Consider the following 20,049-nt stretch of genomic DNA (forward strand, 5'->3'; position numbering starts at 1 on the left):
ATGGAAATGTGTCATTTATCAAGACAGGCATTATGTGCTGGATGTAAGTTCAGTTTTGGGTATGATGAGTGTGAAGTGTCTTCAGGGCATCCAAATGGAGATGTTGAGAAGGCAACTGGATATAGATGGGTGTGGCAGGCAGCCTCTAAAATGGTCCCCAAAGCCCCCCACCTCCTGGTATTCACAAACTGGCATAATCCCCCTTCTTTAAATGACTTGCTTCTAACCAATAGAATACAGCAGTTTGAGAGGATACCCCTTCTGTGATTAGTTTACAAATGCAATAAGATGTCACTTCCATCTTGGTTGAAGACTCTCATTGCCTTCTTGATTTCCATGTCTTGATGGAGCAAGTTGCCATGTTGTGAGCTGCTCTTTGGAGAGGCCCACACGCCAAGGGACTGAGGGCAGCCTCCAGCCAAGAGCCAGCAGAGGACTAAGGCCCTCAGTCCAACAACCCCCGAGGTACTGAATGCTGCCCACAGTCATGTGAGTGAGCTTGGAAGTGGATCCTTCCCCAGTCCAGCCTTCAGATGAGACCCCAGCACCAGCTAGCAGCTTGACTGCAGCCTCATGAGAGACCCCAAAGCAGAGAACTCAGCTAAGCCAGGCCCAGACTCCTGACCCACAGAAACTGTGAGATAGTTGTCTTAAACCACAATTTTGGGGGGTAAACTGTTATGCAGCAACAGATAACTAATACAATGGGTCTGGACTCAGATTGCAAAGGGCGAGTGGGGTGGGGGGAGCAAAACCGTAGTCACCAGACTACCACATGTGTAAAGGATCCAAAATAAGTCATTTCATTTCTCAGTTTCAGTTTCCTTTCCTATAAAATATTTCTTAATCTGCTTGTTACTACCTCCCCATATGAGAAGATCCTTGGAACAAGTACTAGAGCTGTATGCAAAGTAGTGCATCTAACATGGGGATGTGTTTAAGACTCTAACACAAGCATCCCAGAGTTCACAGTCATCTAACCCATAGCAATCAATGTCTGAGATTCTTCTCCATGCCTCCCCTGTAGAAACTTTGCACAGATGAGGAATGGAGAGCATAGAGTTAAAACTATGTTGACAATGTGTCATTGAGGATGGATTCGTGAGCATGAAGGATAAAACTTACTTTTTAATAGCAATCAGTTCCCCAGACTCAATGCTTCTTCCCAGCAGGACGGAACCATAGGTTCCATCCCCGAGTTGCTTGATGGTTGTGTATCTATTCATGGTGTGCCCGCTCAGGCCGGACACTCATCTCAGGGCCGAGGCGGATCAGTCCTGCAGCCACAGCAGACCTCCCCGGAGTGTAACCAGATTTTTCTATGGCAGCACCAGCACAAGGTACTCAATAGAACGTGACTATCTCCCAAATACATATTTTCAAAGATGAGTCTTCTGCCTGTAGAGAAAAATGAAAGACAAGGATAAATGTTAATGTATATTCTAAGTCTGTCTAAATCAGGGGTCAGCTGTAACCCCCAGCCTGCCACCTGTTTTTTTGTAAATAAAGTTTTATTGGAACACAGTCATGCCCACTCACTTGCATATTGTCTGCAGCTGCTTTCACGCTACACAGCAGAGTAGGTGTGACACAGACTGTATGACCCACAAAGCCTAAGGGATTTATTATTGTACCCTTTACAAAAAAAAAAGTTTGTTAACCTCTGGTCTAAATAATGCTCTTTTCCAATTTTTTATAAAATGAGGCATAGCGTTCTTGGAAAGTGATTTATCACTGACTCAGAAATGAATCAGCTGCAATTTGATGCCTTTCTGCTGACTAACCACTGTAGGCAAACAGGACATGATAACTACGGTCGATAGAAATTGCTGAGCTACAAGAATCCATGCTAAATATACTGTGTTATGTGTAATTCAGCTACAATTAACAATGTAAACATACAAAGGCCAAGAAATGCTTAAATTAAGGTTCTCCTGATATAGAACTTACATGTGCTCCATGAACTGTTTGTGGCTAGGCAACAACGATATTTTATTAATATTATTTTTATTACTAGATATTCAGAAGCTAAACAAAGAACTAGTAATTTTTTAAGGCCTGTATGTAGGGTGTGTCTCTTTTAAAGTCCTTCAGTTGTGTTCTTTAAAAAGATAAGTCATGGGACTTCCCTGGTGGAGCAGTGGTTAAGAATCCGCCTGCCAATGCAGGGGACACGGGTTCGAGCCCTGGTCCGGGAAGATCCCACATGCCGCAGAGCAACTAAGCCCGTGCGCCACAACTACTGAGCCTGTGCTCTAGAGCCCGTATGCCACAACTACTGAAGCCCACGCGCCTAGAGCCCGTGCTCCGCAACAAGAAAAGCCACCACAATGAGAAGCCCACACACGTGAGGAAAAGTAGCCCCTGCTGGCTGCAACTAGAGAAAGCCCGAGCGAGGCAACGAAGACCCAATGCAGCCAAAAATAAATAAATAAATAAATTTATAAAGAAAAAGATAAGTCATTGATTTTTCATTTATAAAATTGAGTGTCGGGCTTCCCTGGTGGCGCACTGGTTGGGAATCTGCCTGCCAATGCAGGGGACACGGGTTCGAGCCCTGGTCTGGGAAGATCCCATATGCCGCGGAGCAACTAGGCCCGTGAGCCACAATTACTGAGCCTGCGCGTCTGGATCCTGTGCTCCGCAACAAGAGAGGCCACGATAGTGAGAGGCCCGCGCACCGCGATGAAGAGTGGCCCCCGCTTGCCACAACTAGAGAAAGCCCTCGCACAGAAACGAAGACCCAACACAGCCATAAATAATAAATAAATAAATTAAAAAATAAATAAATAAATAAATAAATAAAATAAAATTGAGTGTCATTCAGTCTGCCTATAATAAAGAAAATGCAGTACATAACTTAAGTGATTGTAATGCCTTTAGGCAAACATTAATAAAATGTAAATGCTTAAATAAGAACACTAAAGACATTAAAAAAATACATCTGTCAAACTAATAATCTGAAAAATCAAAAGATCGGAAAAGAATGATGGAATAAGTGACATTCTGCATCTAAGTCCAGTCAATGCAGCTTCTCCTTCCAGAAGAATTCCAGTCAATAAATGTAGAAGGAAAGAGGGAAATAAGAAATCCGTTATTAGGCAAACGTCACAATTCGTTGCAGACAAGAATTGCCGATGGATGCAAATATTGGTCGATGAACGTTTGAGGAGAAACAGGCTATTCGCATAGTTTCCAAGTATCTTTGGGAATTCCCTGGCAGCCCTTTCACTTACCAGGCCCAGTTTCTTCGATCCCTGGTTGGGGAACTAAGATCCCACAAGCCAAATGGAGCAGCCAAAAAAACAAAGTATCTTTAAGACATTTATTAATGTCAAAGGGAAAGATGGTAACTCTACAGGCAGAAATCTAACAGAAACCTCCTTACCCAAGTGATCAAGTTCAACATCAACATTACTAAGACATACGACACCATGTACCCTGGATATTATGCTCTGAGGAGGGCACACCATCACCTCTGTGGTGTTCTGTCAAAAATGCAGAACCTTAATCCACTCATGAGAAAACGTCAAACTCAAAATGAGGGACATGCTACAAAAAACTGACCGATACTCTTCAAAAGTGTCAAGATCATAAAAGGCAAGGACAGACTGAGGAACTGTCACAGATTGGAGGCAAAGAAGGAGACATGACAACTAAACACAATGTGAGAACCTGAATAAGATCCCAGAACAGATAAAAGACATTAGCAGAAAAGTTGGTAAAATTTGAATAAGGTCATAGTTTAGTTAATAGCACTGTGCCAATGCTAACTTCCTGAGTTTGATCATTGTTGTACGGTTATAGAAGATGTTAATATTAGGGTAAGCTGGGTGAAGAATCGCTTAGAACGGTCTGTACTATTTTTGTAACATTTCTGAAAGTCTAAAATCAGTTCAAAATTAAAAATTAAAAAGTAATTCTAGTCTATGTTTTTGTGAAGGCTGTGCATGACCTTGAGAAACCTTAAGAACTGTAAAGGTTATTCCTGATTTCACCATATTCTACCATATAACTGGAAAACCTTTTAGAGATCAAGCCTCCCCGCCCCTCCCCCACTCATTCCCATTTCCCCACAGAACCATTTTAAGGCCCCTGGTTTGAAGAGCATTTTCCTTCTTTTGAAGCTCTACAGGATCGGACACCCTACAACTTCCTTCAGCAGCTCTTTACAGTGATAGATTCCATTGCTGATTAATAAATATTTCTAAAGCACTTCCTGTGTGACAGACCCTATGTTAATATCTGGGGATACAAAGACCAATAAAATACAGTCCTTTTTTTTTTTTAAAAGATCTTAGAGTCTCATGGCAGAGGATGAGAGTGGGTGGATGCATACTCATGAATATGCACTAAGATGTTTCATGTACACTGAGGGTACAGGATGTGGGGAGCGGTTAAGGAGAAAGCCCCCTGGCTTCTAACTTGGTTGATTCCAATTGGGCTCAGGTGGGCAGTAAGAAGAGTCTTCATAAAAGACTGAGTCTTGAAGGAAAAAGAAAAGTAGGTGTTTTGTAATGTAGGGGATTCTAGCATTCCAAGGAGCAGAAAAGAAGGCACAGGGGCTTGAATCTGGGGTGGAGGGGAAGGTGGGAGCTTGGAACTGGAAAGAGATAACCCCAGAAGTTTGTTTGTTGAGAGCCTCAAATGACATTTCAAAAAACATAAGGCTTTGACTAGATCCTATACTAAAGGAGAAGAAAACACTATAAAGGACATTAATGGAAACAATTAGGATATGGATGCTAGATTAAAGTATTGTATCTGTATTAAATTTACTAAAGTTGATGCCTGTCCTGTGGTTGTGAAACAGCATAGTCTTATTCTACGAAAATACACCCTGAAGGATTTGTAAGCAAAGGACCATAATATATGCAATTTATTCTCAAGTGGTAAAACAAAAATTCTGTGTGTGTGCGTGTGTGTGGAGAGAGGGAGAGAGAGAGAACAAATACACAATGGGGTAAAATGTTAACACAAGGTAAATTGGGGAAAAGGTGTATGGGTCTTCTTTGTACTGTTCTTGCAACTCTGTATGTTTGAATTATTCTAAAAGTTTAAAAAAATTCTCAAAATGGTAGAGGAAGGAAATCTTTAAAAAGATAATAGATATCTTAAGCATTTTTTTCAACCTAAAACATTTTAATGTCGATTTACTTAATAAAACCTAATATGAACTTGCTCATGACAGAACACATCATACATCATGGCTCCTCTACTTCACGATTTGTGCATTGTGGACTGTTTTGGATTCAAGGTGTGTCTCAACATAACATAGAAAGAACATTTGGGCCACAACATAAGCAATTTTGGGCTCTGTGTTTGTTTTCCCCTCTTTTTCTTTTTCAAATTTATCTCCATATATTTTTGATATGACATATGATTTCTGCATCATTCATAATTTCATTTTCCAACAAATTAAAATTCCCAAATCATTGTTGTATGTCATCTTCCTTAAAAAAAAAAAAATCACTGGAACTTTGATCTGTCAAAAATCAGCTAACTAATAAATTACATGCTTTATTTATCTATTTTTTTTTTTTTAAATTTTATTTATTTATTTATGGCTGTGTTGGGTCTTCGTTTCTGTGCGAGGGCTTTCTCCAGTTGCGGCGAGTGGGGGCCACTCTTCATCGCGGTGCGCGGGCCTCTCACTATCGCGGCCTCTCTTGTTGCGGAGCACAGGCTCCAGACGCGCAAGCTCAGTAGTTGTGGCTCACGGGCCCAGTTGCTCCGCGGCATGTGGGATCTTCCCAGACCAGGGCTCGAACCCGTGTCCCCTGCATTGGCAGGCAGATTCTAAACCACTATGCCACCAGGGAAGCCCTATTTTTTTTAAAGTAGGCTTTGACCTAGAGACAGTGGGAAGTTAATTAAGGTTTTTTTTTAACAAGAAAATAACATGATCAGATTTGCATTTTATAAGTCCAGTTAGTTTTCTTAATGTCCAACTGAAACCTGCCTATTCTAATTTAAGCTAATTTCCTCACGCTTTGTTTTTTTTGTGTGTGAATATAAAGAAACTATCTCATGAAAATGTGATGTACATCAAATTAGTAATCAAATGTGTATCTCTCAACCTCCTCTTGCTGTAGTTACACAACCTTTCCTCATAGGACCTGTTTTCCACTCCTTTAATTATCTTTGGCATTCACCTCTGAATCCTCACGCATTTCTCCATGTCTTTGATGAACTGTGGCAACCAACACTTAATAACGATCTACATTCCAGTAGCCTGTGGGCTCTCCCCCACTTTTTTTGCAATGGCATTATATATAATAATAATAATTCATATCTATCAATTATTAATCATAGAAGCCTTTCTTTGATAGTTAGTTCCTCATCTACTAAAACTGCATAATTGGGACAATGTCTTCCTAGATTATCACTGAGAAAAAGCTATCTTGAAAAAATTAAGAACTTTACTGAAATCGTGATAGAATGGGTCATTCATTCACTATACAGTCACCCTATGATTCCTCCTTGTTACTGTCTGTCACATTATCATAGAACAAAATTCAATTTCTCTGGCAAGATTTGACCCTCACCAACACGTGGCAGTTGCTTTTTAATTTTATTTCAGGTAATTACATACCGACTGTAAAATGGATCAGACTAGAGTCTCTTCAGGCACTGAAGTCAGGTTGACAATTTTATTCAAACTTTACCAAGATGCCAAGCACTATGCAAGGCTTCTGGGGCACATTATGGATAAGAGAAGGGTCCTTCCTTTAAATAACTCCTGATCAACACGTACATGGAAAATGTAGGAAACGCTATAAGCCCATGGTAGAGAGAGCAACAAACTCTTGGGAGGAGGGAGAGACCAGACACCCCTTCAGAGAAGAGGTAATATTGAGGTTTGAAGAATGAGCAAAGTTTTATTACACAGAAAAGGGAGAGAAAGGAATTACAGATGGAGGAAACTCTGCAAAAGGTTGGTGGGTATAAGAGCTTGGCATGTTCACGAGAGCTTACGGTTCCTACGCTGGGTGAACAACAGAATCACCTGGGGAACTTTTAACAAATACTGATGCCCAGGCCCCGCCTCTAAGAGTCAGGTTGAGGGTGGGGACTGAGTTTTGATCATTTAGAAAGCCCTCCAGGGGACTGTAATGTGCAACCCCACTGTGAAGTACAGGGCTAGGACATAAAAGCCACGGAGGGCAGTAAGGAAATGCAGGGAATGGCTAGAAACTTAGGGTGAGGCCCAGCTGTGAGGGCGTATATCTATCATGCAGGAGTTTGGTCTTTACCCTGCCACACGGGAGCTCTCTGGGGCTTTTAAGCAGGGAAATGACATGAGGGAGATCCCCCTGGACTATTCAAACTGATATTAGAATAGAGAGACTAGAGGCAGAGAGACTAGACGGAGGTTACTGCAATAGTCAGGTGAAATATGTGGAAGGCCTGAACAAAGGCACCAGACAGGATGAATGTTATAGAGAGTAGGAGACACAATGGGTTCTGTTTTCTAAGGTGTTGAATTTGAGATATGCACAAAACCTCTCACTGGAGATGCTCTAAGGTTGCTTTATTTTTTTTCCCCAAAGATAGCACATTGTTGGAGTTCTTATTAGGAGGACAACATTCAGACAATGCTAATACCTTGCACAACTCTGGGCTACTCATAGAACACTACATGAATGGTGTCCACTGGAGTTTTGCAACATGGCAGCTGTGGGTCTGGAACAAGGGACATGACAATCTCAACGTACACCTGAATTACTGTACAACTTTGGATGACAAACTTCAAGAAAGATATTAAAGAACATAATAAGGGGCCTAAATGAAAGCACGAGAAGAGTAGTTGAAGAAACAGAGAATGCATGAAGAAAAAGGGACTTAGGAAGCTGTGGTGATTGTTTCAAGGGTACAAAGGAGTATCAGAGAGGAGGGTTAGTTACACTATATACAGATCTAGAGAACAGAACCATGACAACTATCTGAGCTTTCTGTTCTCTAGTGAATTATTTCCAAGTGGTATTATTCAAATTAGCATTAGACAAAAAGTAGCATTCAACCCATGGTCAACTCTGAGCATATCCTAGCAGGAAGTGGTTACTGACTTTTGAGATCAGTATTGTTCAGTTGTTCATCATTTTTGTGGTGGCCTGAATATGATGACTCATGTTTTACTCTGAAAGGAAAGGACGAAAACAACAGGGTGATGGACAACGCACTAGGAAAAAGAAGGGCGATATGACTGATGCCATTGCTGATCTACCCAATAGCAATGCTCCTCTTGCTGCTTAGTTTATAGGGCTCTGATTTTATTCCCGATTCAATACAGTCAGGGATGGCAGCCACCTACTACAGCCCCAGGGCATGGACAACGATCAGTTGAAGCCAAGCCAAACAATTCCATTGTACTTCCTACCCAACACTGTTTAGGAGTGGGACTATGGCTCTGACTTATGAGACGGAAAGGAAAGTGAGCTGGTGAGGGAAGAGAAGGGCTTCTGAGAGGGAATCTACCCTTTGATAGAGACAGCTGACAAAGAGGTTGCCCTGTGTTTCTGCCTTGAACATGGTTGTATAAAGCTGTAATATTCAGAGCTGAGACAGTCTTCTGGTGATTATGAGACGTCAGCTCTAAAGATGAGAATCCCAACTGCTGAGGATGGATTAAAAGAAAGAAGCTGAATCCTGGATGACATCACTGGGCTGCTGCACGATCCCTGAAAATATCTGCTTTAGATTTCTTGTTATATGACCTAATCAAAAGTCTTTGTTGCTGAAGCCACCATCAGATATTCTGTCAAGGACAACTGAAAGCATTCCTCTGGAACACACACAGTGACCAGGGAATGGCCCTTGGGGTAAGTTTCTGGCAGGGTAGAGACGACCAGAGTGCTACAGTTGTACAAGCAAGAAGTCACCATGTGGACCACTAGCCAAAAATCTCAAGGAAGGCTTAGGGCCACTGATCCCTAAATAATGGCTAATTTCTCTCGTCAAGGACATGTCATTTACTGATCCATGCATCACTGGCAAAAACCAATTTAAAAAATTTTTCCTTACTAACAATATTAGTTTTCCACAGCTGCTGTTCATGAATTACCATAAACTTGGTAGCTTAAAACAGCAGAAATGTATTCTCTCACGTTTCTGGAGGCCAGAGTCCAGAACCAGTATCACTGGGTCAAGATCAAGGTATTGGCACCTCCTCCAGAGGTATTGGCTCACTTCCTCCTTGTCTCTTCCAGTGTCTGGTGGCTGCTGGTGTTCCTTGGCTTGTGGCCACACCACTCCAGTCTCTGCCTCTGTGGTCACACTGACTCCTCTCTGTGTCCAATCTCCCTCTGCTTCTCTCTTACGAGGACTAGTATTTCCATTTAGGGCCCACTAAACCTATCTCCATTTAGAGATAGGTTTATCTCCCCATCTCAGATTTCTTAATTTAATCACACCTACAAAGTCTATTTTGCCAAATAAGGAAAAATTCACAGGTTCCAGGGATTAGGACCCAATATCTTCACGGGATAGATACCACCATCCAATGAAACCTCCCACAGACTCCCACAGTCATCTGAGCTATGGCAGCCGTGGTTTTCTATTCATACAAAGTTGAGTGTCTTAGGAATGAAATCAAGAATCTAATGCTTAGTTACCCAATGAACAAAGGCAGTCCTTTTTGAACGATAGAGAGTATTTCTCTTTAACTCTACAAAGCAGACAAGACTTCACAATTCTGGCTGAAATCTCAGTAGATGACAGTAGCATACGGAGGTTCTACCCTGTGTGGACCAGGGGCTGCAAACAGGCAGGCTGAGGATGGAATTCACAGATATGCTTTGAGTTTATATTTTAAAATGGGAACTTTCATATAAATATCGAGATTTGGGGTAGCTCTAGAAAAACTGAAGAGCTAATAACACAAGGTCCTTTGTCCTCCGTGGGAATAAAAAGCTAGACAAGGGTGGTCACTGGCCTTTTAGGCCAAGCGTGAGCTCTCTATCCCGTCACTGTCCCCAACCTCCCTGTGTCCCTAAAATGAATGTCGTGTCAGTTGCTAATTTTTTTTTTTAGTTGCCATTTATTTTTGCACCTTCACAGCCATTTGTTTTACTAGAAGAAAAATATTTCTCTATTCCTGTGCCTATATCAAAAGTAACAAAGGAAAAAGCCTGGGAAAAAACCTCATTCGAAGAAAAACTGGAGGGAAAGAAAAATTGTTGTTCTCTTTTTAAAAGAGAAGAGCAACTCCCTACCGTTTAACAAGCACATACCCAGCTTCCTTGATTCTTGTACATTTCCTCCTCTGCCCCTGAGAGCATGTGAATTCACAGTTCCTGGTATATAGACAGTCACTACTGCCTGGGAAGTGAATGGGGTGTAACAGCCCATCCATTAACTTGGGGAATCAGCTAACATGTTAACGGGCAGTACTTCTAAATACCACTCAGACTCCAAGAATGAACTTGGATAATCACTCACTATAACCAATCCACACGTAGCTTACTAATATATCAAATAAGCCAGAAAGGTAATAATAATAATAATTTCAGAACTTACTATGTATACCGTACTGTTATAAGTGCTTTGCATATGTTAATCCATTCAGTCCTCACAACAGCACCAGGTAGGTACTATTATTATTACCCCTATTTTACAGATAAGGAATCTGAGACACCAGCTACTTGTTCACGGTTATGCAACTAATAAGTGTTGGCAGTGAGATAGGAACCTGGGCCGACTGCACCAAACTTAGGGGAGAGATTGCAAAAGATCCAAAGGTTATGAAATCTTTTGAGGATCTGAGAACGAGAGGAATTAAAAGAAGTACTTTGTAGCTCAAAGTCCAAATATGGAAACCGGTGATGTGGCCATGCTCTAGTTGGCCTCATTCTACAATCGAACTGCAGTGGACCGAGCGGGGACCTTGCCCGCAGCCACTGCCTACAGGGGAGGCAAGTGATTGCAGACAAAGAGGAACTGAGTCCCAGTTTCCACTCGGCACAGACCTCCTGTGACTCGGAGCATCTCTTCGCCCTCAGGTTAATTTCTGTGAGGTGAGGGCACGGGACTTAATGAAGCAAGGTGGTTTCCCGCTCCATTGTTCTGTGGTTCTGTGGCTCTCTGGGTCAGGAATCAAGCTGGCACTTGTCTAAGAAAAAAAACAGATCAACGTTTCCACCCTTCCCATCACATGCACAAAAGCTAGCGAAGAGCAGACAGTGCCCCAGAGGGACCCTGTGTGCTATACATCATCTCCCTTCCGGAGCAGGATAAGTGTCTCACTGTCTTAGCCAGACCCCAAAGCTCAGAATCTACTCCTTTTCCTCCCTCCGAGTCCAGCTCAAACATCACCTTTCCAGGGCCTCCTGTCCCAACCTGCACAGACACAGCCAACGGCTCTCTCCCCAAGAGGCCACAGTGCCCTGTCCCCACTCCCCAGTGGTCAATGGCACACAGGCCTGTCCCGGACAGTCACCACGTTTCTTTCATCTCTGCCCTCATACCTCATGCTCCGCCTACACTAGCAGGTACTCATGGTTTGAATGGTCAAAACATGAATTTTAGTCTTTGCTATGTATCTTCTGTACCACCCTTGGTAAGTATCTCAAAACAGAATGCTTCTATTTCTTCATGCGCAAAGTCATGGTACTCAGATTGTTTGCCCTGAGCAGAAATGTTCTGAAGTTCTGAAATGGGAGAATAGTAAATACTGCAGAAAGGCTAAAGCAGGCGGGCTGCCTGGGCCCTCCCACCATGGTGCTGGAATTACTGGGTCTCAAAGAATCACAGAAAGGTCCCCACAGTGTCGTCAGATCAGGCCTTCGGCTTCTGGGTTAGGCTGTACCCAACTCACAGAGCAGCACAGCTGTATTTCGCTTTCAAAGGGTTCCAGACAAACTTTAAAATGAATGCTATGGTTTTTCTGGCTGGGTGACATTGGGGAAACCTTCCTGCGGTCTGTCCCAATTCCCTCCCCTCGGCTCAGTCCTCAGTAGGGCAGATCATCTGCTCACGGCCGGGCTCTCACACCGGGTGCCCTGCTCATTCCCAGCCTGGGAAACCAACCAGGCAAAGGGTGGTCCGCTCTTTAGTTTGAAAACTTAAGAGTCACTGAATAAATGCCACAATTACTCATTTTTTAAGATAGGAGACAGAAAATTGTACGCAAAAGTGGGCATCTCTGGGAGTCGTGGTTTACCAGCGCCACTTCCACCATTCAGACCTGTGTGAAGAGCTTTTCTCCCTGAGCCTTGATCGTTTTCCACTGAAAAGATGCCACTGCTTTCACCTGTCCTCATCGGAAAACTAGATCATGTGCAAAATCACTCAATGGCCCTTCTCCTGGCACTTCTGAGTTCCATTTTACCTTAACTGGCATGAATTCTAGGTTCGAACATTTCATAACTTTACAAGAGTAAAGTTAATAGTGTTACATTTCTAAAGTTAATATTGTTACATTACATCATTACATTTTTAAAAGGTACTAAAAATAATACATTTGTATTTCTAATTTTTCTCTCTGGGACCTAATTCTTCTACCCACATACATTTTAGCAAGAATGTCCTTTAAATATTTTGCCTCTTGGACCAGTGCTTTTTTCTGCATTGGGGACAGCAGCTACAATGCCCAAAGAGCCTCCTTTATTGTGGAACGTGCGCTGCCTTTCCTGTGACAAGGAGCACATTAAAGATGCTTCTGGCTACTGCCTTAATTGGAAGGATGGGAGAAGAGGATCCGTTACCTGGGCTGCCCTCTTCTATTCCCCAGAGACTGTTTCATGCCCTGACCTCCCTCACATCCTTCAACCCCAGCTTCTGAAAGGAGAATTCATGCACCAGGTCCTAAATCCCAGGAGAAGGGTCTACCACTTCCCATCACTTCTCCCACAAAGGGCGCTGTGCCCCGAACCTAAAGTAAAGTCTTCCATTGCTTGTAGATTATTTCTAAACTAGGACCCATCATTCTATGTGGTCTGTGGGCTGTGAAGAACCGAAGGGAAAGGAAATATTGAAGACCCAGAGGAAGAATAAATTTCCTCTGACTTGTGGGAAACTGCGGATGAGTTGGGGTGACAGTCCCCCAGCTTCACGCAGGCGGTGGCCATGGTCCCAGCCCCAGGTGCTCACCTGATTGCCACCCTCTGTTCTAAGGGTGGGCAAGGGAGGGCGAGGTGAAGATGAGGGAGTGAATCAGAACATGTCACACATTCAACCGCTACTCAAATATCACAGCACGTTTAACTCAGGGCTTATCTCACGCAGCGTAAGATGCTTCATTCACCACCATGTGTAACAACAAACAAATCAATAAAACATATTGAGGAAGTAAAGGCTTAACATAAAAATAAAATAGAGCAGGTGTCAACAAATGTTTTCTGTGAAGGGCCGGTGAATATGTTAGGCTGTGAGGGTGACATGTTTCTGGCACAACTATTCAAATCCTCTGCTGTAGCACAAAAGCAGCCACAGATGACACGTAAACAAATGGGCACGGCTGCATCCCGGTACAATTCTATTTACAAAAACAGGCAGCCGGCAGGACATGCCTGCAGGGCATGATGTGTGGACCCCTGAAGCACAGGAAACCTTGCACGGAGGCAGAGCACTTTAGCCCTTTCCACATAATCCTCATTTACCTGTGGGTCACAGGGTTACATATACAGACTGCGTGTATCCTGAGAATATAAGCTTTCTGCGGGCAGAAATTTTGTTATGTTCACAACTGTATTCCCAGCGACCAGACAAGTACCTGGCATCCAGTTGGCCCAAATAGGTGCTCAAAATAAAGATGTGTTGAATGAATAAATTAATGAATGAGTAACTTATGGGTTTATAAAGGGTCACTTTGTTAATTTTCCTATACCATCAACCCCACTCCTACTGCCATCCCTCATAGATTCTTTACAAAACTGAACAGCTCTATGGAGACTAGGGCACAAAAATTATGAATCCTTCTAAAAGCTTTTATAAAAATTTAGGAAAACATTTGCTTTTTAACAGCTAAGATGACAGGTAGGCATATATAACTTACTTTTTTCTCACTCGGTTTTGTCTGGTTAAACCAATCATCAGTAAATTCACTTTCAAAGCACAGGCAGTGTCCAAGAGGACAGAACCATTAACTATTGTCTTCTCGGAACTACAAACTCATGCAGATAGTAACTTTCATGATATTGTGAAATATGTAGGTGGACATTACACCACTACTCCTTTATCTTCTTGGTTCTGGGCCATTATCTTTTATATTAACCACGAGAGCAGTCACATGTTATCAGCACTTTATCATAGACCACACTACACCTATAAAAAGATAAAAAATGACTCACATTGATCTTTCCTCACAAATATGTGGCTCTTACAAGCCCTCGGCCATCACTGTACACTTATCAAGTGGCTACTAAGAGCATGGTGGAAATAACACTATTGTGTTATTTTATTTTAAAAACAGTATTTTTTAAATTAAAAAAAAACTGAGGCTGACAAACAAAATCTAGGAAAAACTGAAAGTAAGGTAATATATAACCTAACGCTAATTAGCATAGATTGAATGCTCAGTTTAATAGGACCTAAGTTCAACACGGGCATAGTATCATATTGAGGAAACCTGACTATAGAATCAGATTTTTTTCCCTATAAGGGACCTGAATGATCACCGCCCCCACCCTCACTTTACAGCTGAGATGCTGAGGCCCAACGGACAGAATTCTTGTTACCTTCAGGGCAGCAGAGTTTTAAATGTGTGAATATAAGAAATGTTTTCATAGTCGATTAAAGATGTAACAAATGCTCCCACTTCCCCTTCTGCAAAAAGTACATGAAGGTATTGCTAATCCTGAAACTACATAGAAAAAAAAGTGGCAGCTCTCCAGAGACGTGCTTTCTTCAAACTCTGAGACAGCTTCAAAAGTCGGCGCTCCCAGGATTTGAAGCCAGCTGCACAGGTGAGTTCAAACCCAGGCACTTCTTTCTACGAAGGTTTCGACTTTCAAAGCACAGTGACTTACTTCACTCTGTATGACAGACTCTAGGTCCATCCACCTCACTACAAAATAACTCAATTTCGTTTCTTTTTATGGCTGAGTAATATTCCATTGTATATATGTGCCACATCTTCTTTATCCATTCATCTGTTGATGGACACTTAGGTTGAAGTAAGTCAGAAAGAGAAAAACAAATACCGTATGCTAACACATATATGTGGAATCTAAAGAAAAAAAAAAAAAAGGTCATGAAGAACCTAGGGGCAAGACGGGAATAAAGACACAGACCTACTAGAGAATGGACTTGAGGACATGGGGAAGGGGAAGGGTAAGCTGTGACAAAGTGAGAGAGTGGCATGAACATATATACACTACCAAACGTAAAATAGATAGCTAGCGGGAAGCAACCGCATAGCACAGGGAGATCAGCTCGGTGCTTTGTGACCACCTAGAGGGGTGGGATAGGGAGGGTGGGAGGGAGGGAGACGCAAGAGGGAAGAGATATGGGAACATATGTGTATGTATAACTGATTCACTTTGTTATAAAGCAGAAACTAACACACCATTGTAAAGCAATTACACTCCAATAAAGATGTTAAAAAAAAAAAAAAAAAAGCACAGTGAGCCAGGCACTTAAAGTGCAAGGACGCTTCCGTTTCCTTGGAAGGAATCAAGAAAGGAAGCTCTCCGCTTGGATTGAGTATTTCCCTAGGATCTGTTGAGCAGCAGAATTTTCCGAGCATCAGACAGCACCTCACGAGGAGCAGAGAGAGTGAGCGTGAATTCCACATCAACCTTGGTTACCATCTCGAGGGGACCCTCCACTGCTTCTACTTCTTTGGCTACAAGTAAAGATGCCTCTGATTTCTTCCTTCCATAACTTAGCATTTTAATGCAATCTGCCCCAGGAATTGATTTACTTCAGCAAATTGCTTTTACCAGGTAATTTTCTTGAACACACAGGTGTACTAATAAGGAAGTTAAAACCCTTTCAAGGAAAGCACAGCCACAACCTAGGACACGGTTACACTGTAGATATGGGTGTAAGTCATCTGGCGCACACCTCTGCATGTTCTCCGGGTCACCTACAGCAACCACAAACACTGAGGTCCACAGATAGGAGGTTTCTGATGCTCTAGTTACAGGCCTTTCTCAGAAGGTCATGGTCAAGCAAGAGAGCTGATGAGAAAATTTACAGTTAAGACACTATTCACAGGCTGACAGATCAACATACAAAGAAAGGTCACTGTGCCCAGAATTCTGCCAAGAAATCGCTAGGCAACACGTCCTACCATAAATACATACCCTCACAAGCAGAAAAACAGAAGTGCTACGTACAACTCCAACTCAGCAAGAGCCTGCAAAATGAAATGGAGGAGCTTGCCGCAAAGAAGCAGTGAAAAAAAAAATTTAAAGGCAGTCGTGTTCCTGGCAAGGTTCAGACGGAAAAACAGCAACAGATCCCAGAAGCAGAGCTGTCACCAGGAATAACCTAAGCTCAAGCTGGTTTAAGTAAGGGCAGGATAACACTTACTAAGGATTCTGCATGGCTGCCATCCCCTGGGCCTCCAGACCCAGCCATGACTTGACTCCAAGTCAGCTGACAAACATCTACCAAATATTTACTACATGTTCAGGGCTCTCCCAGTCACTGGAGGGATGAGCAGATTTTTGTCAGGTGTGTTCCAGGTGCTGTTCAGGCACCAAGACCATCTCCACACTGCAGCCAGGTGGGGAGGCATTTCCCCTATTTTACACGCGAGGACTAATGCTTGGAGAATCCATAAGGACACATGAGTACCGAGGAGTGAGGCCCCGACCTCAATTCTGCCTGACTTCAAAGCCCACAACCCCACATTACCATGCAGAAAATATGGCTCCTGCCCTAAAGAGGCTTAAAATAACCTAAACCAATGAGAGATCAATATAAGCCCTCGAGCTTCCGTGGTGGCGTAGTGGTTAAGAATCTGCCTGCCAATGCAGGGGTCACGGGTTCGAGCCCTGGTCCGGGAAGATCCCACATGCCGTGGAGCAACTAAGCCCGTGCGCCACAACTACTGAGCCTGCGCTCTAGAGCCCGCGAGCCACAACTACTGAAGCCCGTGCGCCTAGAGCCCGTGCTCTGCAACAAGAGAAGCCACCACAATGAGAAGCCTGCTCACCTCAACGAAGAGTAGCCCTGGCTCGTCCACAACTAGAGAAAGCCGCATGCAGCAACAAAGACCCAACTCAGCCAAAAAAAAAAAAAAAATACAAGCCCTCAATGCTAGTGTCAAAGTCAAACTTTAAAAGGTGCATTACAAAAGAAACTGGAGACTTGCAAGAGAGAGAAGAGAAATGAATAGTTAGAGAAGATGTTATAGAAGAAGTGAGGACTTAGCTTCCTCCTCTGAGGAAGGGTAAGATTTGCACAGGAGATGGGGGAGAGGGGTGAGGGTTTCTAGGACAGCGATCTGAGCAGGAACCATCCCGGCCCCCTTAGTAGAACAGGCTCGAAAGAAGACCACACCCATAGAGTGCAAAGATGTATGCTGAACTGAAAATAGAATTTAGATAGGAGGGGTGAGGCCTGATTATGAGAGGCCTTAAAAATCAGGCAAATTATTTTAGACTTGAGAGAGTTGAGAAGGGAGAGGACCTGAGGGTTGCAAGGCAAGGAGAGACGTGAGGAACTGATAGTTTTAAAAGACTAGATGGACAAGAAGCTGAAGAAACCAGAAAGGTGTGTGTCTCATTCATTCATTCACCCATTCCATCCGTCCATCCACTCATTCAGCAAACATTTAATGAGGACTTACTAAGAGCCAGCTTGGGGCGCTAGCTCAGAGGCTGCCCCAGTCTGCAGGAGAGGAAGGGTGAACCTCTGGATTAGAATATGGAGGGAGGGCGCTATATAAATCACATGTCAAAGGTCTTCATGACTCATTGATAGAAAGGATGAAGGAAATGAAGGAAAAGGCTGTTAAAGAGAATTCCAAAAGGTTCAAGACTGACAGGATTTCCACCATTACTGGGAACCTCAAAAAAACAATGAGAAGAAAACAATGAAAGTAGAAAAAGAGTTTTGATGATGTGAAACAGTAAACAAATAAAACCCCCAAAGCCTGGTTTCTTTATCCTGGTAGCCTGTTTCCACACAGTCTGAAAGTAAGACATTTCAGTGAGAGAAAAGCATTTCTTTGTGGCTAAATGCTGAGTTCCCTTGGCTAGGACAGACCTCTGCCCACTCAAACAAGCTCCATCAACCCTCCAACACATCCTTCCATCATCTGAAACTAAACTGGTCTCACTTAGAAACGTGGTTGCCCGCTCTTGCCCTGCCACCAGTTTTGACTCTGGAGAAGGGGACAAGGTAAAGGGGACAGGCAGGGTCACTGTAAGGGCTGCACCTTAGGGAGCAAGCAGTGGCACAGGGTATCATTTTAAATAAAGAATCCCACCACTGCTCTTATTTCTACACCCACAATTACTGGTCCTCAAAGAGACAGGAAGGCCAAATTCTTTACCAAATTGCAGTGCTTTGTTCAGAAACTATTTCAAATGTGCATATTTATGAATACATTAACTCTTAGCACAGCTAACATATGGTTGAGGCACAAATTCTTCTTAATAATTTATATGTTAACTACACAAATGTAAAGCTCATTTTAATTTTATATTCAGCAAAAGTACAATTCACTTTGAGGGCACATCCTGAAAGCCCACTCACTGGAAAATGTGAGAAACCGAAAACTGTACCTATCAAGCTGCTACAAAGAGTGCTCCAGGCAAAAATAGAAAACAAGTGCCAATACCTTAGAGAAGTCTAGCTCTGGATGCAAAATTCAGGGTGATAGTTTCTCAGTACAATTCAGCTTTAGCAAAAGCAGCTCTTTATTTAGTTATAAGTGGAAACGAATACTCTTTTCTGCAGAATAAGGCATTCAACTACTTTTTTATTTAAAAGTAAAAGCCCTCAATGCTAGTGTCAAAGTCAAACTTTAAAAGGTGCATTACAAAAGAAAACGGTGGTTCTGTAAAGTCCTTCAGCATCCCTCTCATAACATCTACTCAGATTAGTAAGAAAGAAATCAGAGCAGAAAGAAACCCAGTGAAAAATGGTTGCACATAAATGTGTGAGGATTTCTTGCTCAGACCTCTTGCGGGACAGCCAAAGGCCTAGTCAGGAAAATTCCGAAAGCAAGTCCTCCATATCCTACCAAAGGGGCTTCAAATCGGGCTGGGATCTTTCCCTTCTTTAACGCCAAAAGGTAAACACCCATCAAAATCTTCCAGACTCCGAGGAAACGGGAGTTTTTCTGCCAAGAGGGAGAGACCCACAGAACCGCGGAGAGAAACTACAGCCCGAGAGCCTCTCCCTCGCCCTCCGATCCTTCGCGGGGCCACGGCACTGGGGGCCCTCGCAGCTCCGGTCCATCGCCCCGAGTGACAGGTCACCAGGCAGAAGCCCCTAATCCCCCACCCCACTTACCGGCGCCGCGAGCACAGGCGGGGGCCCGCCCCTGCGGGGAGCGCGGCTTCTCGGAGGGCGGACGCGGAGCCGGCCCGGGAGCGGGAGCAGGAGCAGGGCGACCCCCGCTAGGACGGGCCGAGGGGTCCGCGTAGGGACGCCCGGGGGCGCCGGCGAGGGGCGCGGGGCGCGCCGCGCATGGTGAGCGGCGGGGCACCCGGCCGCTCTCCAGCCTCCGGCAGGAAAACAAACAAAAGGCAGGGAGGCTTCTGGTGGGGACGACCGGCCTCTTTCCCTGGGAAAAGTTACCCTGCAGCTCCCCTCGCTGGCCCCGCGCGTCCCTGCACCGCGGCCGGGCCGCCGGGGGCGCCGAGCCGCGCGCTCCGCTCTCCACCCGGGGCCCGCTGGAGCCCAAGGTCCCTGAGGCCCGCCGACCGCCAACGCGCCCTCCAGCTCCACACGCTCGCCTTACTGCAGATCGGCTGCCTCGGGCATCAGGATGTAGAAGTGCAGGCTGAGGATGCACGTTCGGAGGACATCTCATTACAGGTGATCGAGGTGAACACACTTTCCTGGCTTTAAAAAACGTAACTGCAGTGCCACCGAAAGTGGTTGAAGATGGCAAATTGCGTCATATCTATTTTACCATAATAAAAA

General features: G+C 43.8%; 2 protein-coding genes across 5 annotated transcripts in view; both read right to left on the minus strand.

The window, feature by feature from the left end:
• CILK1 (ciliogenesis associated kinase 1) overlaps window positions 1-1,263 on the minus strand; it is a 35,220-nt gene extending 33,957 nt beyond the window's left edge. For both annotated transcript variants that reach the window (XM_007193881.2, XM_057555050.1), the window contains exon 1: window positions 1,126-1,263. In XM_007193881.2, the coding sequence (XP_007193943.2) occupies window positions 1,126-1,226 (101 nt within the window). In that variant the 5' untranslated portion in view covers window positions 1,227-1,263. The remainder of the gene's footprint in view (window positions 1-1,125) is intronic.
• Window positions 1,256-19,950, minus strand: LOC130709071 (translation initiation factor IF-2). 3 transcript variants are annotated; one of them, XM_057555051.1, is made up of 2 exons: window positions 19,414-19,950; window positions 1,256-1,398 (listed from the first exon to the last, which is right to left on the minus strand). In XM_057555051.1, exons 1-2 carry the CDS (start codon window positions 19,934-19,936, stop codon window positions 1,256-1,258), a joined length of 666 nt encoding a protein of 221 aa, XP_057411034.1. In that variant the 5' UTR covers window positions 19,937-19,950. The 3 variants fall into 3 exon arrangements, with proteins under 3 accessions (XP_057411034.1, XP_057411035.1, XP_057411036.1); XM_057555052.1 differs by lacking the exon at window positions 19,414-19,950 and adding an exon at window positions 14,676-14,696; XM_057555053.1 differs by lacking the exon at window positions 19,414-19,950 and adding an exon at window positions 3,237-3,242.
• Window positions 19,951-20,049: the final 99 nt, after the last annotated feature.

The sequence above is a fragment of the Balaenoptera acutorostrata genome, chromosome 10 (assembly GCF_949987535.1).
Source record: "Balaenoptera acutorostrata chromosome 10, mBalAcu1.1, whole genome shotgun sequence".
Lineage (NCBI taxonomy): Eukaryota > Metazoa > Chordata > Mammalia > Artiodactyla > Balaenopteridae > Balaenoptera > Balaenoptera acutorostrata.

What these genes read in the sequence shown, in the direction of transcription:
- LOC130709071 (XM_057555051.1), bottom strand. Translation starts at nt 19,936, where the DNA reads ATGAGATGTCCTCCGAACGTGCATCCTCAGCCTGCACTTCTACATCCT. An exon ending in CGCCTGTGCTCGCGGCGCCG is followed by an intron (nt 1,399 to 19,413) that starts GTAAGTGGGGTG and finishes TTTTCTCTACAG; the next exon opens with GCAGAAGACTCATCTTTGAA.